The sequence below is a fragment of the Psittacula echo genome (assembly GCF_963264785.1).
Source record: "Psittacula echo genome assembly, chromosome: 31".
Taxonomy (NCBI): domain Eukaryota; kingdom Metazoa; phylum Chordata; class Aves; order Psittaciformes; family Psittacidae; genus Psittacula; species Psittacula echo.
Genome location: NC_137766.1, coordinates 189,346 through 212,916, shown reverse-complemented (window position 1 = coordinate 212,916; position 23,571 = coordinate 189,346). Strand labels below are relative to the sequence as shown.

Genomic DNA, 23,571 nt, shown 5'->3' with positions numbered 1-23,571 from the left:
CACATTCGGGGCACAGTGGAGCCTATTGAGGGATCACAATAGGGCCACTTGGGGGGCACAATGGGGACACTCAGAGGTCACTTGGGGGGCACAATGGCCCCTATGAAGGGAGCACAATAGGGCCACTTAGGGGGCACAACGGAGCCATTGCGGGGTCACTGACCCCATTGCTTCACTCTGGAGCCTACTGACGCCCCCCGCAATCACTGCGCAGCCACTTTGCCCCACATCTCTTTATTCCGGGGGTGGGGGGGGTGGGGGGGGGGCAGCGTTACCCCTGCCCCACATCCCCCCCCTCCCCCCCCCCATTCCAGCCCCACATCCTCACTCCCGGGGCCGGTGGATCATGACCTCTCCCAGCGCCTCCAGCACCTCCCGTTTGTAGTCCTCGAAGTCGCCATCGATCTGGCTGAGGCCCTGCTCCTCCACCACCCACAGCTGGCAGCTCGTCTCCGTGATCAGCCGCGCGTCGTGGCTCACCACGATGACGGCTACGGGGTGACGTCACGGGGGGGGGGGTCGCGATGACGTCATGGGGTGGCAATGACGTCATTTCCCCCCCCCCCCCCGTTTCCCCCATCGCACCTCCTTTGTACTCATTGATGGCATCGGCCAACGCATCAATGGACTCGATGTCCAGGTTGTTGGTGGGTTCGTCCTGCCGTGGGGGGAAAAGGGGCGGGGCCTCAGCGCTTGGCCACGCCCCCCCTTCCCCATGGCTCCGCCCCCTTTTCCCGCGCTCACCAGGATGAGGACGTCCGGCTCGCGGCACGCCAGCTCCGCGAACACCACGCGCGCCTTCTGCCCGCCTGCCGCGAGGGGGGCGGGGCTTTAGCCGCTCGGCTCCCATTGGCTCAGCCTCCCCTTCGCCCACCGCCTATTGGCTCCCGCGCCCTAGGAAGCCACACCTCCTTTCCCACCCTCCCATTGACGCCCCGCACCGGACAGCTTGGCGATCTGCAGCGTGTGTGCGTGGCCCTCCAGCCCGAAGCGCCCCAAGCACTTGCGGGCGTCCTGGTGCGGGAGGTTGAAGCCGCGCTGCAGGTACTCGGCCGCCGTCTCCTCCAGCCGCAGCTGCTCGGCCGCTTGCTGGTTGAAGAACCCCACTTTCTGCGGCCAGGAGGCGGGCACACCGTCAGGACACGCCCCCAAGCCGCGTCAGCCAATCCCTGCGCAGGCCACGCCTCCCCACCCCCAGCACTCACAAGTCGGTGGTTCCTCCGCATCTGCCCCCGTGTCTGCAGGACAATACCATTGTTATAATGGGGGGGACACCCTCCCAAACCCTTCCTTATGGGGGTGCCCCCATCACTTTAAGGGGGGGGTCCGTACCGGGGTGAGCTGCCCGGTCAGCAGCTGCAGCAGCGTGCTCTTCCCCACGCCATTGGGCCCCACGATGCAAACTGGGGGGGGGGGGGAGGAATATATAGAGAAAAAGGTGGGGGGGGGGGTCCGGATGAGCTGGGTTCTTGCAGGGCCCCCTTTGTTGTCCTGGAGTGTTTATGTAGGGGCTCACCCCGCGAGTCCATGTCAATGCCGAAGTCCAGGTTGCGGAACAGCAGCTCCTGCCCCTCGTAGCCAAAGTCAACGCCTGGAGATGGGGGGGAGACGAGGGGATGGGGTCCTGACCCCCCCCAAAGACCCCATAACCCCGCTCCCTTTGCGCCCCCCCCCCCCCCCCCCCCCGAGTGCTGGTACCGTGGAGGCCGAGGATGGGGGGGCTCAGGGGGGGTGGGTTGGGGAAGGTGAAGCGCACGGTGTATTCCCGGGGCCTCTTGAGCAGCTCCGGGGCTTCGGCCGCTTCCTCGTCCGCCGTCCGGCGCCGGCACTTCTGCTGCTTCCGCGTCAGGGCCTCCTTGGTCTGCTTCTCCTAAGGAGGAACCCGGGGAGAGGGGGGGATGGATCCCATTGGGAATCCATGGATCCATCAGCAAATCCCTTCTCAGGATCCCTCTCCACGTAGGAACGGGGCCCCCTGGTCCCCCCTCGTCGCCTGCTTCGAGCAAGCCCCGCGGCAGCGGGCTCAGGGAGCGCATCCCGAAGGGACGGGATCCCAGCGGGAGCTGCCCCTCACTCACCGCCTGCTTGGTGGACTTGCCCCCGGCTTTGAGGTCCCGCAGCTTCTTCTCCTGCTTCTCGAACTGCTTGAGCAGCTCCTTCTGCTTCTGCTGGTACATCTTCTTGAAGGTCACTGCGGGGGGGGGTTACAAGGGTAATTACCCCCCTTTAATTGCCCCAATGCCCCCCCCCCCCCCCCAACGCACTGTAGTTGCCCCGGTAGTAGAAGAGGCGCTGGGCATCGAGGTGGATGATGTCGGTGCAGACGTCGTCGAGGAAGCCCTGGTCGTGGGACACCACCAGCAGCGTCTTCTTCCAGGTCTGCAGGTAACTGGGACGAAGAGGGGGACACACACACAGACACAGAGGGGGGGATGCTGTGGGCACCCCCTCATTGCGCGTGCCCCCTTTTTGCCCCTCCGTTCTCACTTATTGAGCCAGATGACAGCGTTGAGGTCCAGGTGGTTGGTGGGCTCATCGAGCATCAGCAGCGTCGGCTCCATGAACAAAGCCCTAAGGGGACACCACCGCCATCGATGGGGTTCATGTGTGTGGCCCCCCGCGTCCCCAGTGTCCCCTCCCGTCACTCACCGGGCCAGGGACACCCTCATCCGCCACCCCCCGGAGAACTTCCTGGTGGCTCTGTTCTGCATCTCGGGGTTGAAGCCCAGCCCGGCCAGGATGCGCCGAGCCTTGGCCTCGGCGGCGGCCGCACCGATGGCCCTCAGCTCCTCGTACACCTGCATCGGGGTCAGCATCAATGGGGCAAGGGGGGGGTCCCCAGCGTGGTCCCCAAAGCGGGGGGGTCCCCGGTACCTTCTCCAGGCGCTCGGCGGCCGCGTCCTCGCCGCGCTCCAGCAGCGCCTGCAGCCGCTTCTCCTCGTCCAGCAGCCGGAGCCGTTTGGTGTCGGCCCTGAGCACCGCCTGCACCGCCGGGGTCTCGTCGGCCACCACCTCTGCGGGCAGCAAGGGGCGATTGGGGGGTTTGGGGGGGTTTAGGGGTGGTTGGGGGCTGTTTTGGGGGTGTTTTGGGAGGTGTTTTGGGTGAGTTTGGGGTGGTTTGGGGGTGTTTTAGGGGTGCATTTGGGGTGTTTTAGAGGGTGTTCTAGGGTGGTTTCCGGGTGTTTTGGAGGTCCTGTTGGGGTGTTTTAAGAGGTGTTTTGGGTGGTTTGGGGGTGTTTATGGGGTGTTTTGGGGGTGCATTAGGGGTGTTTTACAGTGTGTTCTGGGGGTGCATTTGGGGTGTTTTAGAGCGCGTTCTGGGGTGGTTTCGGGGTGTTTTGGAGGTTCTTTTGGGGTGTTTTTGGGGGTGCTTTGGGGTGGTTTTGGGGTGCATTAGGGGTGTTTTGGGGGGTGTTCTGGGGAGGTTTGGGGGGTGTTTTGGGAGGTGTTTGGGGTTGTTTTGGGGGGGCTTTGGGGGTGTTTTGGGGTGGTTTAGGGGTGGTTTTGGGGGTGTTTTGGGGCTCTTTTGGGGGTGTTTTGGGAAGTGTTTGGGGTTGTTTTAGGGGGTGTTCTGGGGTGGTTTCAGGGTATTTTGGAGGTTCTGTTGGGGTGGTTTTGGGGCTGGTTTTGGGGCCTTTTTGGGGGTGTTTTGGGAGGTGTTTGGGGTTGTTTTGGGCTTAGTTTTGGGGGGGGTTGGGGGTGCTTTAGGGGGTGTTTTAGAGATTCTTTTGGGGTGCTTTGGGGCTGTTTTGGGGGTGGTTTTAGGGTGGTTTTGGGGTGTTCTAGGGGGTGTTTTGGGATTGTTTTCCGAGTGTTTTAGGGTGGTTTTCCAGGTGTTTTTTGGGGTGCTTTAGGGGTGTTTTGGGGGTGCCCAGGGAAGCAGGGACCCCCGGACCCACCTTGCTCGCAGAGCAGCACGTCGATGTTGGGGGGGATGCTCAGCGCCCGGTTCGCGATGTGCTTCAGCAGCGTCGTCTTCCCTTTGCTGGCGGCAAAGCAGGGCTTCGAGGCTGCTCTCGACCCCCATAACACCGCCTCCCCCCCCCTTAAAGCGCACCCAAAGGTGGGGGGCACCCACCCGTTGGGTCCCACGAGGCCGTAGCGGCGCCCGGCCACGATGTAGAGGTCGGCGTTGACGTAAAGCTCCTTGCCATGGGCCGAGATGCTGAACTTCTCCAGCTGGGATAGGGAGGGATGGACGGGGGGGGGGATATCAGACCTCTGACCCCCCCCAGCCCAGCACCCCCCTTTCCCAGTGCAATGGTATGGCCCAAATGCTTCTTTTCCCCGGCAGAAAACAAGATTCCAGGCCCCCCACCCCTTCCCCAGTGCAATGGGATGGTCCAGACACTCTTTTCCCTATATATTTGTGTCATCCAACTTCATCTTCCCACTGTATCAACCCCGACCCCCCCCTTTTCCCCCTATATAATGGTTTCACCCGGTTCCCCCCATTCCCAATGCCACATCCCGGGCCCCCCCTTCCCCACGTCAATAGCCCCTTCCACCCCCCCCCATTTCCCATGGCAATGGCGCAGCCCGCCCTGAGACGGACGCTACCACTTCTTCAGCACGGGGGGGGGGAGAAACGACACACGGGACGCACCACCTCATGGAAGGGGGTGGCCGGCACCACCTGAGCGGCTTTTGGGGTGATTCAGGGCGGTTTTGGGGCCCACCTTGATGTCGGAGGCGTTCTCCAGCATGGCCTGGCGTGAGGAGAGCTCGGCTTGGGACACGGAGAAGTCCTCCTCGCCCGCGGCTGCCGCTGCCTTGATGGTGGCGACCTGGCGCTCGTACTCCATCTTTTGGGGGGGGGGGGGGGGAAATTGGAAAGGGGGCGTGGCCAACGTTAAGCCACGCCCCCTCCCCATGTAGCCACGCCCCTTTGGCACCCAGGCCCCGCCCCCTTTACCTGCTTCTTCATCTTCTTCTTCTCCTTCTTGCTAACGCGGGCGTCGGGCTCGGCCTTCCTCCCCTCCTCCTCCTCCTCCTCGGGCTGCAGCAGGGGACACCCCCCGCCCCCAGCCCCACATCAGCCCCACAGCATCCAGGGGCGCTCCCCCCCCTCTTCCCCTCGTCCCAAAGCACTCACGGGTTCATTGCCCTTGCGGGGCTCTCCGGCTTCATCTTCCTCATCCTCATCCCGCAGGGCTGGGACCTTGTTCTGAGGGGGGGGGACAGGACACAATGTAAAGGGGATGTGGCCCCTTATCTCCCCGCCAGAAGAGGGACCCCCCCCCTCACCTTCCTGCCTTTGGGCCTCGACTCCTCATCGGAGCCTTCGGCCTCATCCTCACTGGGGGCTTTTCCCTGCAGGGATAACAGGGGTTGAGAGGCCAAAGTGTGGGGACCCCCCCCCCCCAATGGGGTGCCCCCTCCCCACCGCGTCCTTCACCTGCCGCTTGCTCTTGGTCTTCTCATTCTTCCGGCTCTTCCTCTTCTTCTCCCCTTCCTCTTCCTCCTGCCGGAGGCACCGGAAGTGGGAATCAGGGATACGCAGGACCCAGGCTTTGGGGAGCCCCAGGGGCAGCCCCGTTCCCCCCCAACCTTGTGGCTTTTGCCCTTGCCAGGCCGTGGCGCCGCCTCCTCCTTCCTCTTCTCCTCCTCCTCCTCCTCTTCCTCCTCGCTCTGCTCTTGATTCAGCGCCGCAAAGACGTTGCCGCCCTGGGGGGGGGGGTGATGGGATCCCAAAGCGTTTCCTTCCCCTTCCCAACATTCCAAAGGCTCCCAATTTCTCCCCCTCTCCCATCAACCTTCAGCGCCTTGCCCTCATTGTCCCACTTCCATGCGCTCACCTTCCTCCTCCTCCCCCCTTTCCTGGGCGCCGGAGCTGTCGGAGGGAGACGAAGGGGATGGAATCAACGAGGGATCACGGAGCTCCCGGCCCAGCGCTTCCCAATGGGATGTCCCTGGGAACGGGGCTGCCCCAGAGCCGGGCCTCACCTTCCTCCTCCTCCTCGCTGTCAGCAGCCGCCAGCTCCTGCAGGCGCCGGCTCAGCTCCAACTCCTCGGGCTCCGGCTCCGCTCCCGGCCGGCGCCGCTCTTTCCTCCGCTCCTTTTTCCTCCGGGAAGCCTGGGATAAGGGCGGGGGGGACGGGGACCAACCCCTCATTAACCCCCCTTTAATTACCCCCATCCCCACCCCGTTCATTAGGGCTCAGTCACCGCCACCCCTTGGCATTATAGAACCTGTTGGGACGGTGCCTCCTTGTCCGGGGCCGGGGGGGGCTCAGTGGGTGCCGCTTTCTCCTCCTCCACCAGCTCCTCGAAGAACTGGGGGGGCAAAGGGAAGGGTTGGGGGGGGCCGGTGCAGGGGGCAGAGGGGATGGAGCGGGGGGGGGTCCGGTGCTCACCGACTTCTTGCCGCGCCGGTCCTTCCTGCCCTTCTTCACCGGCTGGTCTGGGGGGGGAAAGGGAAGGGGAAGGGAAGGGGAAGGGGAAGGAGAATAGAAGAGAAGGAGAAGGGAGAAGAAGGAGAAAGAAAGAGAAGGAAAAGGGAAGAGAAGGAGAAGGGAAGAGAAGGTGAAGGGAGGAGAAGGGAAAGGGAAGAGAAGGCGAACGGAACAGAAAGGGAAGTAAAAGGGGAAGGGAATGGGAAGAGAAGGGGAAGAGAAGAGGAAGAGAAGAGAAGGGGAAGGGAAAGCAAAGGGAAAGGGAAGGGAAAGGAAAAGGAAGAGAAGGAAAAGGGAAATGGAAGTAAAAGGGGAAGGAAATGGGAAGGGAAAGGAAAGAGAAAGGGAAGAGAAGGGAAAAGAAAGGGGAAGGGAAGGGGAAGCAAAAGGCAAGAAAAAGGGAAAGAAAAGGGAAGGAAAAGGGAAGGGAAAGAAGAGCGAAGAGAAGGGGAAGGAAAAGGGGAACAAAAAAGGAAGGAAAGGACAAAGAGGGGCTCAGGCACCCAGAGCCACCCCTAGGGCTGCCCCCCATGGGCTACAGCTCCCAGGGGACCCGAGTGTCCCCTTCCCACCATCCCAACAGCGCAGCCGGGACCCCCTAAGGGCTTGATTCCCCCCTTCCAAGCATTAAATCCCCCCCAAGGGGTTAATCCCATATTCCAAGTGGGAATTACCCCCATTCCAAACGGATATCCCCCCTCAAAGGGTTAATCCCACCCCCCCCAAGGCCTCAACTCCCCCTCCGGCCCCCCCCCAGACCCGCCCCTCCCGCAGCTCCACGGGGTCCCTGTGCCCTCCCCTCCGGTCCCGGTCCCGGTCCCGGTCCCGGTCCCGGTCCCGGCCCTCACCCGGGCCCTCGCCGTCCCCTCGCCATTCCTCCTGCTTGGCCGCCGCCGGCCGCGCTCCCTTCGGCATGGCCGGGCGCCGCGCACTGCGCCTGCGCGGCCACAGACACTCCGCCTAGAGCGCCGCCGCGCCGGCCCCGGATGGAGCCGCTTCCGATTGGCTCGCTGGACGCAAAGTCCCGCCCACTAACCTCGTTATTCTGTATCTGATTGGTTCGCCGCGCTAACTCGTCCTCCCATTGGCTCCCCCTTCCCCACCGGGCCTCAGTGGTGGTGGACATCTCCTCCCATTGGCTGTCACCGTTTCGCTTCTCTCCGCTGTGATTGGCTGAAGCAGGCCCCGCCCCTTTACGTCACGTCCCATCATGCCCCGCAAGCGGCCGTTCAGCGCCAAGAGGAAGAAGCAGCAGCTCCGCGACCGGCGGGAACGGAGGCGGGGCGGTGAGCGGGGCCCGGGGGGGAGAACGGGGCCTGGGGCGGGGATGAGCGGGGCCGGGCCTGCCCTGACCGCGGTTCTCTGTGCCCAGATACCCCCGCCCTACCGGGCTCGGGCCCGGGCAGCCGCAGCGGGAGCCGGGAGCGCGGTAACGATGCGGCCGCTGCTGAAGCGGGGGATCCGGTTCCCCCTCCCCGCCGCCATGACCCCGGCCGGTTCCGGCTGCAGCTGGGGGGGCCGCGGGCCGAGGCCTTGGCGCGGCGCCGGCGGCGGGCGCAGGAGGAGGTGCTGGAGCTGCTGCCCGAGAGCGCCCTGGAGCTGGACCCTGACGCTATCTACGGGCCCGGTGAGGGGCTCTGGGCCCGAGAGAGGGTGGGCGAGGAGGGTGGGGGTGTTTAGGGGCGAGGAGAAGCGGCCTGGGGGGGGGAGAAAACACCCGGAGGAGCCGGTGGGACCCAGGTTTCCCGGTGCCAGGCCTGGATTTCCCCCGGCGGCCGCCCTGGAGCTTCGCCATGAGCCCCGAGGAGCTGCGGGCACGGGAGGAAGCGGCTTTCGGGGCCTTCCTGAGGGCCCTGCAGGAGAACCAGAGCGAGGAGGGGGGCCCCGAGGGTGAAGAGGATGGAGGGGACGTGGCCCCCTTTGAGCACAACCTGGAGGTGAGCGGGGCACCCATGGGTGCTGGGGGGGGGGGCACAGAGGGGGTGTTAAGGGCGATGGCGTCACCGTGTTTCCCTCTTCAGACATGGCGGCAGCTGTGGCGGGTGCTGGAGATGTCCGACGTCATCCTGCTCATCACTGACGCCCGGCACCCGGTGAGTACGGGGGGGCCCCCCACGTGTGGGATGGGGGCACCCCTATATGCAGGCCGCAGTTCAGTACCGCTGCGTTCCCCCCCCCCCCAACCCCTCCCCGTGGCAGGCCCTGAACGTGCCCCCCGCGCTGGCCACCCACGTCACCCGGGAGCTGGGCAAGGGGCTCATCCTCATCCTCAACAAAGTGGACCTCACGTCCCCCGCCGTGGCCACCGCCTGGAGCCACCTCCTGCGCCGCCGCTTCCCCACCGCCCGCGTCGTCCCCTTCACCTCCGCCCCCCGACGGGGCCCCGCGCCCGGTAGGGACCCAGTGCTTGCTTGGGTGGGGGGTGACAGGGGCTGGCCCAGGGTGTCCTCACACCCCCTTGTCTGCCTTCACCCCCTAAAGGGCTGCAGCGGAGGCAGAGGAGGGGAGGAGGCTGGAGCCGGGCTGTGGGACCCCGGCAGCTGCTGGAGGCCTGTGAGAGCATCGTGGGGGGAGAAGGTGAGCGGGCCACCCATGGGTGCAGCCAGCAAGGGGTGCGTGCACCTGGGCCCCCATTTGGTGTTGGGGAAGGGGTTCCTTGTGTCCTACGGGTGCTGATCGGGGTTTTGCTATGTCCCCCTCGGGTGTCTCTCCAATGCCCCCCATTGCTTTGCAGTGGACCTGAGTAGCTGGCGAGCGCGGCTGGACCGGGCGGAAGCGGCGGCAGCACGAGGGGAAGAGGAGGAGGAGGAAGAGCAGCAGGGAGAGGTGGGAGATGGCGGGGAGGAAGAGGAGGAGGACGGCGACGAGGACGGAGCCATGGTGGCCCCTCGGCAGTGGGAGCGCTACCGCCATGGCGTCCTCACCCTGGGCTGTGTCGGTGAGGGGCGGGGCTTAATGGAGATGGGCCAATGGGAGGGTGGTGTTCAGCCAGGGGGCGGGGCCTCATGCGGAGGGGGCGTGGCTTCCTTCAGCATGCTCGCAACGGGTGCCGCCTGCTGCAGGGGGGTTGATGGCAGTGAATGGGCTGGGGGCACTAATCCTGATCCCCGCTCCCTGCAGGGCTGCCCAACGCAGGGAAGTCGTCGGTGCTGAACGCCCTGGTGGGCCGCAGCGCCGTCAGCGTCTCCCGGGCGCCCGGGCGCACCCGCTACTTCCAGACCCATTTCCTCACCCCCCGCGTCCGCCTCTGCGACTGCCCCGGCCTCGTCTTCCCCTCCCGGGCCCCCCCGGCTCTGCAGGTGGGTCCCAGCCCCATTCCCCACCCCTCACACTCGATTCCCCCGCCACCACCACCAAGTTAAGCCGTTGGTGTGTTGCCCCCAAGGTGCTGGCTGGTGTCTACCCCATCTCCCAGCTGCAGGAGCCCTACTCGGCTGTGGGGTACTTGGCCTCTCGCCTCCCACTGCCACCTCTCCTCCAGTTGCGGCCCCCTAGTTCTGCAGGAGGCTGGACAGCCTGGGACATCTGTGAAGGTCGGTGATTTTGGGGGAGAATGAAGTAAAAACCAGGCTTATTTCTTGTTATTAACGAGTGTTTTTTGTGGTCCTCTCTCAGCATGGGCAGAGAAACGAGGTTATAAGACAGCAAAAGCAGCTCGGAACGACGTGTACCGGGCAGCCAACAGCATCCTAAGGCTGGCGGCCGAGGGGCGACTCCGGCTCTGCCTGCGACCCCCTGGCTACGCTGCCCAGAAGGGTGAGTGTCCCCCAAAACCCACGTGGCTGCTTCTGGGGTTGGGGGGGGGGGGGATCTCAGCCAATGAGGGGCCTGGAATCAGGTTTTGGGGGGTGTTTTGTGGCTGCGGGGCCCAATCACGGTCTTTGTGTCCCCCCCAGACGTGTGGGAGCAGCACCCCGAGACGGCGGCGCTGGCGGCACTGCAGGAGCGGGGGGACCCGGGGGTCCAGGGCTCGGCCCCCCCTGAGGAGGGCTCAAGCTCGGAGGAGGAGTGTGACAGTGAGGAGGGGGCGGAGCCTGGGGAGGCCACGCCTCCCGCCAGCACCGCGGCCAATCCCTTTGCTCTGCTGGGAGAGGATGAGTGTTAGCCCCGCCCCGTGCTGTGATGCTGATACCATATGTGGAATAAAGGGAGGTTTATTTCTGCAACTGGTGTTTCCTGATTGGTCACTGGGGGAGGCAGGGACCAATCCGTGCTCCCGGCGCCGCGCTGTTGCCAGGTAGGGTTTACTCTTGGGGGCCTCCTGGGATGTGACAGCAGCTGTTAGCCCCTCCCACACCTTCCCTTATATGGGTTTAACCCCGCCCCTCACCCGTGCCTCCACCCCTCACGGACCTGGGGGCGTGGCCTGCTCCAGGGGGCGGGGCTCCGCGCAGAGGTAGCGCCGGTGGCGGCCGCAGCTCCGGCACCGTAGCACGGTGCGGGGCTGCCCGCGGCCTGCGGGATGGATCCGGAGAGGGAAGGTGGGGGGGGTCCAGGTCCCCCCATTCCCATCCACGTCCCCCCCCCCCCGGCCCCCGGACCCACCTCGCAGGCGCAGGCAGCCCCCAGCGCCGGGCAGCAGCAGGGAGCAGCAGCGGCGGCACACGGCGCGCTTCACCGAGGGGGCCCTGCGGGGTGGTGGTGATGTGGGGCTCAGGGTCCCTGCTATGGGTCCCCTGCACCCCCCGCCAAACCCCAACCCCTGTCCCGTTCCTCACAGGCGCAGGACGAGGCGGCGAGCGGTCCCCCGCTGGATGCTGCAGTAGAAGCGGGCGAGCGCAGGGCTGTGCGGGAACACCCAGTGCGCGGCCTGGGGGGGGGAAACAGGGCTACGGCCCCCTGTGCTGCTGCCCCATAGGGACCCCTCTTGTGCCCCATAGAGCACCCCATAGGGCCCCTCTCGGCGCCATTCCCACCTGGAACAGGAAGCTGAGCCGCTGCAGCACCTCGCGGTCCTTCACCGCCGCCGCCATCGCGCTCCCCCATTGGCTTCGCCCCCCCTTGGTGGGGGGGGGGACGGCGCTTCCCATTGGCTGGCTTCGAGAAGGGGGCGGGACTTCCACGCCCCGCTCTGCTGAGGGAGGGAGGGGCGTCGCTTCCGGCGCTGGGAGAAATCGTCACTTCCGGCGCTGGGCCTGGCGTGGCGGGGAGCGGCGGTGAGTGGGGGCTGGGGGGGGCCGGGACCCGGTGTCGGGACCCCTATAGGGAACCCCTATAAGGACCTGCTATAGGAGTCCTCTATAGCGACCCCGCCACAGGGACCTTGCTATAGGTACCTGCTATAAGGACCCCAATAGGGACCTGCTATAGGAGCCCCCTATAGCGACCCCGTCATAGGGACCTTGCTATAGGTACCTGCTATAAGGACCCCAATAGGGACCTGCTATAGGAGCCCCCTATAGCGACCCCGTCATAGGGACCTTGCTATAGGTACCTGCTATAAGGACCCCAATAGGGACCTGCTATAGGAGCCCCCTATGGCGACCCCGCCATAGGGACCTTGCTATAAGTACCTGCTATAAGGACCCCAATAGGGACCTGCTATAGGAGCCCCCTATAGCGACCCCGTCATAGGGACCTTGCTATAGGTACCTGCTATAAGGACCCCAATAGGGACCTGCTATAGGAGCCCGCTATAGCGACCCCGTCATAGGGACCTTGCTATAGGTACCTGCTATAAGGACCCCAATAGGGACCTGCTATAGGAGCCCCCTATAGCGAGCTCTCGATAGGGACCTTACTATAGGCACCTGCTGCGAGGACCCCCTTTAGGGACCCCAGAACAGCTTCTCCCTGTGGGGTGCCCCCTCTGAGGACTCCTTTCTTATAGGGACTCCCCTATAGGAACCCAGATATGGTCTTTCCCTAAAGAGGATTCACTTTAGGGCTCCTTGTCTATAGGGACACCCCCATAGCAACCCATCCCTATAGGTATCTCTTAGACAGCGTTTTCCTATGAGAGCTCCCTATAGAAACCCCCATAAGGGATGGGGGGAGTCTCTTATAGGGCCCTTCCCTATAGCGACCTCCTCTATAGGGCCACCCCCATAGTGACCCATCCCTATAGGTATCTCTTAGTGTTTTCCTATGAGAACTGCCTATAAGAACCCCTATAAGGGATGGAGGGAGTCTCTTATAGGGCCCTTCCCTATAGCGACCTCCTCTATAGGGCCACCCCCATAGTGACCCATCCCTATAGGTACCTCTTAGCATTTTCCTATGAGAGCTCCCTATAGAAACCCCCATAAGGGACGGGCGGAATCCCTTATAGGGCCCTTCCCTACAGCGACCTCCTCTATAGGACCACCCTAGGGACCCCCTACAGAGGCTCCCCTATGTGCTCCCCATCCCTTCCCGCCCCCACGTGCCCCCTTTAACCGAATCCCCCCTTTTTTCCCCCCAGGAAGCCGCCATGAAGACGCCGTCCCCTCCTTGCCCAAACTGACCCCTGTTCCTCTCTTGCCTTGACCGCCTTTCCCCGCCATGTCCTCCTGCGACCCCCTGGACACGCTCCGCGTGGAAGCCAGCTGCTCCGTGTGCCTCGAGTACCTGCGCGACCCCGTCCTCCTCGAGTGCGGCCACAACTTCTGCCGCGCCTGCATCGAGCGCTGGTGGGCAGAGCGGGCGCGCGACTTCCCCTGCCCCGTCTGCCGCAAGACCTCCCGGCGCCGCGCGCTCCGCCCCAACCGCCAGCTCGGCAACCTGGTGGAGGCGGCCCGCCAGCTCCGCGCCGCCAAGCGCAAGGCGCCCCACGCCTCCCGCTGCCAGACCCACGGCCAGGCCCTGGCGCGCTTCTGCCGCGACGACCAAGCCCCCGTCTGCCTCCTCTGCCAGATCTCCCACGCGCACCGGGCCCACGTCCTCGTGCCCCTCGAGGCGGCCGCCACGGAGTACAAGGTGATGAGGGACGGGGGGGGGTTCCAGCCCCAGATTGCCTCCCTGAGGCTGTTTATGGAGGGGTTTTGGGTTCCACTTTATCCCAATCCCTGTTTCCAACCCCAAATTCCCTCCCTGAGGCTGTTTATGGAGGGGTTTTGGGTTCCACTTTATCCCAATCCCTGTTTCCAACCCCAAATTCCCTCCCTGAGGCTGTTTATGGAGGGGTTTTGGGTTCCACTTTATCCCAATCCCTGTTTCCAGCCCTAAATTCCCTCCCTGAGGCTGTTTATGGAGGGGTTTCGAGTTCTACTTTATCCCAATCTCTGTTTTCAGCCCGAAATTCCCTCCCTGAGGCTGTTTATGGAGGGGTTTCAAGTTCTACTTTATCCCAATCTCTGTTTCCAGCCCTAAATTCCCTCCCTGAGGCTGTTTACGGAGGGGTTTCGAGTTCTACTTTATCCCAATCTCTGTTTTCAGCCCGAAATTCCCTCCCTGAGGCTGTTTATGGAGGGGTTTCAAGTTCTACTTTATCCCAATCTCTGTTTCCAGCCCTAAATTCCCTCCCTGAGGCTGTTTATGGAGGGGTTTTGGGTTCCACTTTATCCCAATCCCTGTTTCCAACCCCAAATTCCCTCCCTGAGGCTGTTTATGGAGGGGTTTTGGGTTCCACTTTATCCCAATCCCTGTTTCCAGCCCTAAATTCCCTCCCTGAGGCTGTTTATGGAGGGGTTTCGAGTTCTACTTTATCCCAATCTCTGTTTTCAGCCCGAAATTCCCTCCCTGAGGCTGTTTATGGAGGGGTTTCAAGTTCTACTTTATCCCAATCTCTGTTTCCAGCCCTAAATTCCCTCCCTGAGGCTGTTTATGGAGGGGTTTCAAGTTCTACTTTATCCCAATCCCTGTTTTCAGCCCTAAATTCCCTCCCTGAGGCTGTTTATGGAGGGGTTTCGAGTTCTACTTTATCCCAATCCCTGTTTCCAGCCCCAAATTCCCTCCCTGAGGCTGTTTATGGAGGGGTTTCAAGTTCTACTTTATCCCAATCTCTGTTTCCAGCCCTAAATTCCCTCCCTGAGGCTGTTTATGGAGGGGTTTCAAGTTCTACTTTATCCCAATCTCTGTTTTCAGCCCGAAATTCCCTCCCTGAGGCTGTTTATGGAGGAGTTTCGAGTTCTACTTTATCCCAATCCCTGTTTCCAGCCCCAAATTCCCTCCCTGAGGCTGTTTATGGAGGGGTTTTGGGTTCCACTTTATCCCAATCCCTGTTTCCAGCCCTAAATTCCCTCCCTGAGGCTGTTTATGGAGGGGTTTTGGGTTCCACTTTATCCCAATCTCTGTTTCCGGCCCCAAATTCCCTCCCTGCGGCTGTTTCTGGAGGGGTTTTGGGATCCACTTTATCCCAATCCCTGTTTCCAGCCCCAAATTCCCTTCCTGTGGCTGTTTCTGGAAGGGGTTTGGGTTTCACTTTATCCCAATTCCAGTTTCCAGCCCCAAATTCCCTCCCTGAGGCTGTTTCTGGAGGGGTTTTGGGTTCCACTTTATCCCAATCCCTGTTTCCAGCCCCAGATTCCCTCCCTGAGGCTGTTTCTGGAAGGTGTTTGGGTTCCACTTTATCCCAATCCCAATTTCCAGCCCCAAATTCCCTCCCTGAGGCTGTTTCTGGAAGGTGTTTGGGTTCCACTTTATCCCAATCCCTGTTTCCAGCCCCAAATTCCCTTCCTGTGGCTGTTTCTGGAAGGGGTTTGGGTTTCACTTTATCCCAATTCCAGTTTCCAGCCCCAAATTCCCTCCCTGAGGCTGTTTCTGGAGGGGTTTTGGGTTCCACTTTATCCCAATCCCTGTTTCCAGCCCCGAATTCTCTCCCTCAGGCTGTTTCTGGAAGGGATTTGGGTTCCACTTTATCCCAATCCCAATTTCCAGCCCCAAATTCCCTCCCTGAGGCTGTTTCTGGAAGGGTTTCGAGTTCCACTTTATCCCAATCCCTGTTTCCAGCCCCAAATTCCCTCCCTGAGGCTGTTTCTGAAGGGGTTTTGGGTTCCACTTTATCCCAATCCCTGTTTCCAGCCCCAAATTCCCACCCTGAGGCTGTTTCTGGAGCAGTTTTGGGATGCTGCTCATGCCCGTTTCATTCTCCAGCCCCTCCTGATGGCATTGAGCCCCGAATCCCCTTCCTGGAGGAGATTTGGGACCCGGCTGCCTCCTGATTCCATTGTCCCAGTAGAGAAGGGCTTCAGGGATGGAGAAAGGCCCCAGAAACAGAGCAGGGACTTGAGCACAAGGGAAGGATACAGGGATGGAGAAGGGCTTCGGAGCAGAAGGATCCCACCCTATCCCACCTCTCTCCCTGGGCAGGAGAAGCTGCGGCGCTGCCTGGAGCCGCTGGAGCAGAGGCTGGAAGCGCTGAGCGGCTGCCGCGCGCGCGAGGAGCAGAAGCCGGCCGAGCTGAAGGTGGGTGCCTGCCGGTGTCGGGACCCCCTCGGGAACCGGCTCCCGCTGCTCCCGGTGCTGATCCCGTTATCCCAGAGGCTGGTGTCCGGGCGGCGGGACCGCATCGCGCAGGAGTTCGAGGAGCTGCGGGCGCTGCTGGCGCAGGAGGAGCGGCTGCTCCTGCGGCGCCTGGAGGATGAGGAGCGGGAGATCCTGGAGCGGCTCCAGGCCAACCTGGAGCGCCTGGAAGAGCAGCGCCGCGGCCTCGCCGCCCTCGTATCCCAGCTCCAGGAGAAATGCCTGCAGCCGGGAGCCGAGATGCTCCGGGTGAGCAGGGAATGGGGATGGATTGGGGTGAGGGATGGGGTCGGCGCTGGAATGGGTTGGGGATCCCTGTGGATGGGATTGGGATTGGGGGGGGACTCACTAAAAGGGGTAGGATTGATTGTGGGGATGGGATTCCTAGGGATGGGATTGGGTTTGGGGACGGGAGCCTGGCGGATGGGGTTAGTTTTGGGGATGGGATCACCCATGGGGGGAGGGTTGAGTTTGGGAATGGGATTCCTAAGGATAGGATCAGGTTTGGGGATGGGATCACCCCAAGGGGGGTAGGGTTGAGTTTGGGAATGGGATTCCTAAGGATAGGATCAGGTTTGGGGATGGGATCACCCCAAGGGGGTAGGGTTGATTTTGGGAATGGGATTCCTAAGGATGGGATCACCCATGGGGGTAGGGTTGAGTTTGAGAATGGGATTCCTAAGGATGGGATCAGGTTTGGGGATGGGATCACCCCAAGGGGGGTAGGGTTGATTTTGGGAATGGGATTCCTAAGGATAGGATCAGGTTTGGGGATGGGATCACCCCAAGGGGGGTAGGGTTGAGTTTGGGAATGGGATTCCTAAGGATGGGATCAGGTTTGGGGATGGGATCACCCCAAGGGGGGTGGGGTTGAGTTTGGGAATGGGATTCCTAAGGATGGGATCAGGTTTGGGGATGGGATCACCCCAAGGGGGGTGGGATTGATTGCTGGGGACAGGAGAGTCTCCAGGGATGGGATTTGGTGTAGGGATGGATTGGGTTTAGGGACAGGATCCCAGGGGATGGGCTTGGGTTTGATGACAGGGTTGGGAGCGCTGGGGAGGGAATTGGCATTGGGGATGGGAATGGGCAGCAGGAATGGGGTCAGCATCAGGACTGGCATCATGGCCAGGGATAGGATTCCTAGAGCATGGATGTGGTGGGATCTATCCCACATAACCCTCCTTTTCCCCCCTCTTTTTTCTGTTTAGGACATCAAGGACACTCTGGCGAGGTACGAACGATGCAGGCCTCCGCTTTGGGGCAGAAAAGCGGGGTTTTGGGGTGTTTTGGGCAGCCGGCGCCTCCCACCTCCCCCCAGGTGCGAGGCAGCGGCGGCTCCCGTGGACGATCCCGTTTCCATTCCCATCGAGCTGGAGAAGAACTTTGGCAGCTTCCCACGGCAGTACTTCACCCTGCGCAAGCTCACGCGGCACCTCCTCGGTGAGGCCCCCACCATCCCTGCCTCCATCCCTCCCTCCATCCATCCATCCATCATCCCTCCCTCCATCCATCCATCCATCATCCCTCCCTCCATCCATCCATCCCTCCCTCCATCCATCCATCCCTCCCTCCATCCATCCATCCCTCCCTCCATCCATCCATCCATCATCCCTCCCTCCCTCCATCCCTCTCTCCATCCATCATCCATCCATCATCCGTCCCTCCCTCCCTCCCTCCCTCCATCCCTCCATCCCTCCCTCCATCCCTCCATCCATCATCCATCCATCATCCGTCCGTCCCTCCCTCCCTCCATCCCTCCCTCCATCCATCATCCATCCATCCCTCCCTCCCTCCCTCCATCCATCCCTCCCTCCCTCCATCCATCCATCCATCCATCCATCCATCCCTCCCTCCCTCCATCCCTCCCTCCCTCCCTCCCTCCATCCATCCATCCATCCCTCCCTCCATCCATCCCTCCCTCCATCCATCCATCCCTCTCTCCATCCATCATCCATCCATCCCTCCCTCCCTCCATCCATCCATCCATCCCTCCCTCCATCCATCCATCCATCCCTCCCTCCCTCCCTCCCTCCATCCCTCCCTCCCTCCATCCATCCATCCATCCCTCCCTCCCTCCCTCCATCCCTCCCTCCATCCCTCCCTCCATCCATCCCTCCATCCATCCCTCCATCCCTCCATCCATCATCCATCCATCATCCATCCATCATCCGTCCCTCCCTCCCTCCCTCCATCCCTCCCTCCATCCATCATCCATCCCTCCATCCATCATCCATCCATCATCCGTCCCTCCCTCCATCCCTCCCTCCATCCCTCCCTCCCATCCATCCCTGATCCCCCTTTATCCTCATCCCTCCCCTCCTCAACCCGCCCTTCGCCACGCAGGGGAGGTGACGCTGGATCCCGACACGGCTCATCCCAACCTGGTGTTATCCGAGGACCGGAAAAGCGTCCGCTTTGTGGAAGTGGGCCCGCGGGACGTGCCCGATTCCCCGCGGCGCTTCACCATCTATCCCTGCGTGCTGGCGGCGCAGGGCTTCACCTCCGGCAGGCACTACTGGGAAGTGGAAGTCGGGGATAAAACCCATTGGGCTTTGGGAGTGTGCAAGGACTCGGTGAGCAGGAAAGGGGAATTGACCCCTTTGCCGGAGGCGGGATACTGGCGCGTCCGGCTTTGGAATGGGGACAAGTACGCGGCCACCACCACCCCCTTCACGCCGCTGACGGTGCGGGTGAAGCCGAAACGCGTTGGGGTCTTCCTGGACTACGAGGCTGGGAAAGTGGCCTTCTACAACGTGACCGATCGCTCGCACATCTACACCTTCACGGCCACCTTCACCGAGAAGGTCTGGCCCCTCTTCTATCCCGGCATCCGCGCCGGCAGGAAGAACGCGGCTCCGCTCGTCATCCGCTCGCCCACGGACTGGGAATGACGGGGACAGCGCTGCCCGGGCAGCTCCGGGGTGGTGAGGAGCTTCCGCTGCGATTCGGCTCTCCAAGGTCTGGCACAACCGGGATCTGCGGCGCTCTGAGGGCTGGTGCTGCTGGGATGCAGTGGTCCAGCACTAGTGGCATCTGGCACCACCGGGATCTGGTGATCCATCAGGACTGGCGTTTGGCTCTGGCATCTGGCACCACCGGGATCTGGTGATCCATCAGGACTGGCGTTTGGCTCTGGCATCTGGCACCACCGGGATCTGGTGATCCATCAGGACTGGCGTTTGGCTCTGGCATCTGGCACCACCGGGATCTGGTGATCCATCAGGACTGGCGTTTGGCTCTGGCATCTGGCACCACCGGGATCTGGTGATCCATCAGGACTGGCGTTTGGCTGTGGCATCTGGCACCACCGGGATCTGGTGATCCATCAAGACTGGCATTTGGCTCTGGCATCTGGCACCACTGGGATCTGGTGATCCATCAGGACTGGTGTTTGGCTCTGGCATCTGGCACCACCGGGATCTGGTGATCCATCAGGACTGGCGTTTGGCTCTGTGACATCTGGCACCACTGGGATCTGGTGATCCATCAGGACTGGCGTTTGGCTCTGGCATCTGGCACCACCGGGATCTGGTGATCCATCAGGACTGGCGTTTGGCTCTGTGACATCTGGCACCACTGGGATCTGGTGATCCATCAGGACTGGCGTTTGGCTCTGGCATCTGGCACCACCGGGATCTGGTGATCCATCAGGACTGGCGTTTGGCTCTGTGACATCTGGCACCACCGGGATCTGGTGATCCATCAGGACTGGCGTTTAGCTCTGTGACATCTGGCACCACCGGGAAGCACTGATCCAGCACCACCGGCATTTGGCTCTTCAAGGTCTGGGATGCAGCGATCCCTCCTGCTGGGATTTGGCTCTATCCCACCCGCACCAGCCTGGATTCGGCTGGGGCAGCCCCCGGCGGCCTGTGGCGGCAGGGGGGAGGCAGGCGTGTGGCAGAGCTGCGTCCCTACATCCTCCCATCTCCATCCACGTCCCTTGCGTCTCCCCCTCTCCATCCGTACCCTTCTGTCTGCCCACATCACCCCCGGCCTCTCCTCCACCTCCATCCCTCTGTGTCCGTGTCCATGTCCCACCTCCATCCCCGCCTTCCCTCGTCCCTCCCACCTCCATCCCCGCCCCGTCCCTCCCTCCCCGCTCACACCTCCCCTCTCCCGCACACGCCTCCATGGCCCCCTCGGTGCCGCCGCCGGAGCGGGGCCCGCTGGCACGGCTGGCCCGGGACACGCTGTGCCCGGCCTGCGGGCAGCCGCTGCGGGACCCGGTGCTGCTGCCCTGCAACCACAGCTGCTGCCGCCGCTGCCTCCGCCCGGCCGGGGCCTCGGCTCCCCCCGCTGCCGTCAGCTGCCCCCGGTGTCACCGCGCCGCTGCCCCGCACCGGCTCCGCACCGCCGTGGCCTTGGCCGTGGAGACCCGCATCGCCCAGCGCCTGGCCCGGGGCACCCCCGCCGCCCCCCGGCGCCCGCAGCGCCGCAGGTGAGGGACCGGGACTCAGTGCCCGGGGGGGAATTGGGGGCTGTGGGGAAAGTGGGGGACCCATGGGTTAAGGGGGAGCTGGAAGTGACTTTGGGGGAGCCATGGGTTAAGGGGGGGCTGGAAGTGACTTTGGGGGACCCATGGGTTAAGGGGGGGCTGGAAGTGACTTTGGGGGACCCATGGGTTAAGGGGGGGCTGGAAGTGACTTTGGGGGACCCATGGGTTAAGGGGGAGCTGGAAGTGACTTTGGGGGACCCATGGGTTAAGGGGGGGCTTGGGGGGCTGGAAGTGGGGGGGTATGGGGGTGCCTGGAGGGAATGGGGGGACTTAAGGGGACGCAGGTACCCAGGCAGTGACTGGGGGGTGAAGGGGAATTGGGGGACCCTAATGTCTAAGTGGGTGCTGGGGGGGGGGGGAATGTGGGTGTGCTGTGGGTGACATTGGGGTGCAAGGGGGGGATGTGGGTGACATTGGGGTGCGGGGGGGATGTGGGTGACATTGGGGTGCAGGGGGGATGTGGATGTGCTGTGGGTGACATTGGGGTGCAAGGGGGGGATGTGGGTGACATTGGGGTGTGGGGGGGATGTGGGTGACATTGGGGTGCAGAGGGGATGTGGATGTGCTGTGGGTGACATTGGGGTGCAGGGAGGATGTGGGTGACATTGGGGTGCATGGGGGGATATGGATGCGCTGTGGGTGACATTGGGGTGCAAGGGGGGATATGGATGCGCTGTGGGTGACATTGGGGTGCAAGGGGGATGTGGATGTGCTGTGGGTGACATTGGGGTGCAGGGAGGATGTGGGTGACATTGGGGTGCATGGGGGGATATGGATGCGCTGTGGGTGACATTGGGGTGCAAGGGGGGATATGGATGCGCTGTGGGTGACATTGGGGTGCAAGGGGGGATATGGATGCGCTGTGGGTGACATTGGGGTGCAGGGAGGATGTGGGTGACGCTGGGGTGCAGGGGGGGGCCATGACCCCGTGCCCCGTCCCTCACGTGCGGTGCCGCGGGCGGGGGACGCTCCGGCTGCGGGAGCCCCGTGCCAGGCCCAGCCGGTCGGGTGACATTGCTGGGGGGTGACATCGCTTGTTTTGGTGGCTCCTGCTCCCTCCCATGGGGACACTCCCGTGTCCGGTGGCACCCCAAAGGTGCCCTCCCCCCCCCCCCGCTTTATCCCTGTCATTAACCCCCCCCCCCATTCCCTTCTCCCCACAGCCTGGGGGCCCAGCTCCGAGCCGACGCCGCCCCCCCTGGCCCCCCACCCCCTAAGGAGCCACCTGAGGGTGGGGGGACCCCCCCAAGACGTGTCCCCCCCCCATTGACACCCCAATAAACACCGTGCCCCCCCCCCCTCACCGAGCGCCACAGCAGCCATCACAGCGGTGCCACCTTTAATGCCCACAGGGGCCATGTTGGGGGGGGAGCACCCCAAAACGCCCCCCCCCCCAAACAGTGGGGTGCATGTGGGGGGTGGCAGTGTTGACTGGGGGGGGGCTCAGGCAGTGATGGGGGGGTTCAGGCAATGGTGGTTTGGGGAGGGGGGGGCTCAGGCATTGATTAGGGGGGGTCAGGCATTGATTTTGGGGGGGTCAACCCCTGATGTGATGCTGGGGGGGGGGGTCCAGTCCAGTATTTGATATGGGGGGGGGGTTATCCAGGAGCCTCCATAGGGGACTCCTCAGTGCTCCATAGGGGTCGGGGGCCCCGGGGGCTGCGCTTGGGGCCCCCCCGTGTCCGCCCTGCGCTGCCTCTGCCGCCGTTTGTGTCCCCTGATGCAGTGGAGGTGGCCACAACCATCGTGCCCCCCCCTGGCCGCCCCCCCCGCTGCTTCCTCCTCCTCTTCCTCCTCCTCCTCGCTCTCGGTCGAGCTCTCCCCAAACGCTCGCGGCTTCTCATAGATGCAGCAGCCTGAGGTGCAATGGGGGGGGGGGGGGTACACACAAAAAGGGGGTGTCAGGGGGGGGTCCCCCACAGTGTCCAGGGTCGGGGGGGGGGGGTCCCCACTCACACTTGGAGGAGCGGCGGCCCAGGTGCTCGTTGTCCACGGTGTCACTGGACCACTCGACCTTCTTGTCCGGCTTCCGCTTGCGCAGCTTCAGGGTCAGGCTGCGGTTCTCCTGCGGGGGGGGGGGGGGGACGACACATGGGGGTCACTGTCACCCCCCATGCTCTGTACCCCCCCTCCGTTATAGCGCATTTATGGCTCCTTGGGGGTATTTAGACCCCTTTTTCCCAGCTATTTACCCCCCCATAGGATCTATACCCCCCCCATGGGTATTTATATCCCTCCCCCCCCCATGGTATTTATACACCCCCGGAGCTTATAGCCCTTTCCATATACTTACAGCCCCCCCCCCCCATCCATATGCTCCTGGTGTGTATAGATAAGCACATAGACACTATCTACAGCCCCCCCCCCCAATCTATACTGCTCCAGGGACATATAGATACAGGCACGTATTATCTATAGCTCCTCCCCTGGGTATCTACACCCCCTCTTCACTATATATACATCCCCCTCTTATCTATAGCCCCCCCGGGAATCTGACACCCCCCTTCACTATCTATATGTCCCCCTTTAGGTCTATACCCCCCCCCCGGGTACCTATAGCCTGTTCTGGGTATCTAAACCCCCCCCCCCACACTATCTAAACGTTCCCTTCTATATTGGCAGGTATAGACACGGCCCCCCTCCAATTACAGCCCCCCTTCAGTACCTATACGCCCACACCTATACACCCCCTTAGTATCTATACCCCCCCCACCGGTATACCTATAGCCCCCCTTCAGTATCTATAGGCCTTTCCCGGTACCGACAGCCCCCGGCGCTCACCGGCTCCGCGGCACCGGTCTCGGTGACGGTGGCGGTGCCGCAGCTGCCGGTGTCCGCCGCCTCCGCCATGGTCCTGGGTTGGTGTTAACGGCCCGGGGAGGGGGGGGGGTCCCGGCCGCCACCGAGGCCCCCGAACGGGCGCGGAGCACCGGGAAAGGCCGGGCCGGACCGCTCTCGCCGCCGCCCCGGTGCAGCGCCCACCGACACCCCCACTTCCGGCTGGTTGGTCGGGAACTTCCGGTGGGTCCCACGTGTAATGCGGTCCCCCGCGACGGGCTCACTTCCGCCGTACGACGGTGGCGCAGCGCGCATGCGCAGTGCGGTCCGGCCCCCCCCCCCCCCATAAGAGGATGGGGCAAATAGGAGCGGCTTAAGGAGGGTAGTTAGAGACTGAGGGGGTAAATTAGGAGCTGGGGGGCAAATAGGAGCAGTTTGTGGGGGTAGAGAGAGGCTAAGGGGGCAAATACAGGCAGCTTAAAGGGGGAAATAGAGCACAAGAGAGCAATTTAGGGG

General features: G+C 62.9%; 5 protein-coding genes across 6 annotated transcripts; 2 read left to right on the top strand and 3 right to left on the bottom strand.

The window, feature by feature from the left end:
• Positions 1 to 318: 318 nt before the first annotated feature.
• On the bottom strand, positions 319 to 7,319 carry ABCF1 (ATP binding cassette subfamily F member 1). The gene is made up of 26 exons (XM_080636382.1): positions 7,244 to 7,319; positions 6,357 to 6,403; positions 6,193 to 6,276; positions 5,947 to 6,076; positions 5,799 to 5,833; positions 5,551 to 5,667; positions 5,399 to 5,464; positions 5,248 to 5,313; positions 5,096 to 5,167; positions 4,916 to 4,999; positions 4,680 to 4,805; positions 4,079 to 4,179; positions 3,900 to 3,985; positions 2,875 to 3,014; positions 2,650 to 2,798; positions 2,488 to 2,571; positions 2,265 to 2,389; positions 2,079 to 2,191; positions 1,699 to 1,870; positions 1,517 to 1,591; positions 1,333 to 1,403; positions 1,206 to 1,238; positions 942 to 1,110; positions 745 to 809; positions 586 to 658; positions 319 to 491 (listed from the first exon to the last, which is right to left on the bottom strand). The coding sequence occupies exons 1-26, from the start codon at positions 7,308 to 7,310 to the stop codon at positions 325 to 327; spliced, it is 2,517 nt and encodes an 838-aa protein (XP_080492508.1). The 5' UTR covers positions 7,311 to 7,319; the 3' UTR covers positions 319 to 324.
• Positions 7,320 to 7,605: 286 nt separating this feature from the next.
• Positions 7,606 to 11,249, top strand: GNL1 (G protein nucleolar 1 (putative); the record flags this gene model as incomplete). The annotated part of the gene is made up of 12 exons (XM_080636334.1): positions 7,606 to 7,681; positions 7,768 to 8,022; positions 8,151 to 8,332; positions 8,417 to 8,488; positions 8,595 to 8,787; positions 8,877 to 8,972; positions 9,130 to 9,333; positions 9,516 to 9,694; positions 9,781 to 9,928; positions 10,011 to 10,151; positions 10,292 to 10,632; positions 11,116 to 11,249. 11 exons carry the CDS (start codon positions 7,606 to 7,608, stop codon positions 10,498 to 10,500), a joined length of 1,755 nt encoding a protein of 584 aa, XP_080492460.1. The 3' UTR covers positions 10,501 to 10,632; positions 11,116 to 11,249.
• On the bottom strand, positions 10,533 to 11,425 carry RPP21 (ribonuclease P subunit p21; the record flags this gene model as incomplete). 2 transcript variants are annotated; one of them, XM_080636376.1, is made up of 5 exons in its annotated part: positions 10,533 to 10,656; positions 10,749 to 10,850; positions 10,941 to 11,023; positions 11,114 to 11,205; positions 11,312 to 11,425. In XM_080636376.1, the coding sequence occupies 5 exons, from the start codon at positions 11,423 to 11,425 to the stop codon at positions 10,640 to 10,642; spliced, it is 408 nt and encodes a 135-aa protein (XP_080492502.1). In that variant the 3' UTR covers positions 10,533 to 10,639. The 2 variants fall into 2 exon arrangements, with proteins under 2 accessions (XP_080492502.1, XP_080492501.1); XM_080636375.1 differs by having other exon boundaries at positions 10,749 to 11,023.
• On the top strand, positions 11,422 to 21,595 carry LOC308231182 (E3 ubiquitin-protein ligase TRIM39-like). Its single transcript, XM_080636341.1, has 7 exons — positions 11,422 to 11,551; positions 12,799 to 13,292; positions 15,624 to 15,719; positions 15,795 to 16,025; positions 16,988 to 17,219; positions 18,123 to 20,220; positions 21,441 to 21,595. The coding sequence occupies exons 2-6, from the start codon at positions 12,879 to 12,881 to the stop codon at positions 18,668 to 18,670; spliced, it is 1,521 nt and encodes a 506-aa protein (XP_080492467.1). The 5' UTR covers positions 11,422 to 11,551; positions 12,799 to 12,878; the 3' UTR covers positions 18,671 to 20,220; positions 21,441 to 21,595.
• Positions 21,596 to 21,611: 16 nt separating this feature from the next.
• On the bottom strand, positions 21,612 to 23,389 carry PPP1R11 (protein phosphatase 1 regulatory inhibitor subunit 11). The gene is made up of 3 exons (XM_080636377.1): positions 23,059 to 23,389; positions 22,234 to 22,342; positions 21,612 to 22,133 (listed from the first exon to the last, which is right to left on the bottom strand). Exons 1-3 carry the CDS (start codon positions 23,125 to 23,127, stop codon positions 21,904 to 21,906), a joined length of 408 nt encoding a protein of 135 aa, XP_080492503.1. The 5' UTR covers positions 23,128 to 23,389; the 3' UTR covers positions 21,612 to 21,903.
• Positions 23,390 to 23,571: the final 182 nt, after the last annotated feature.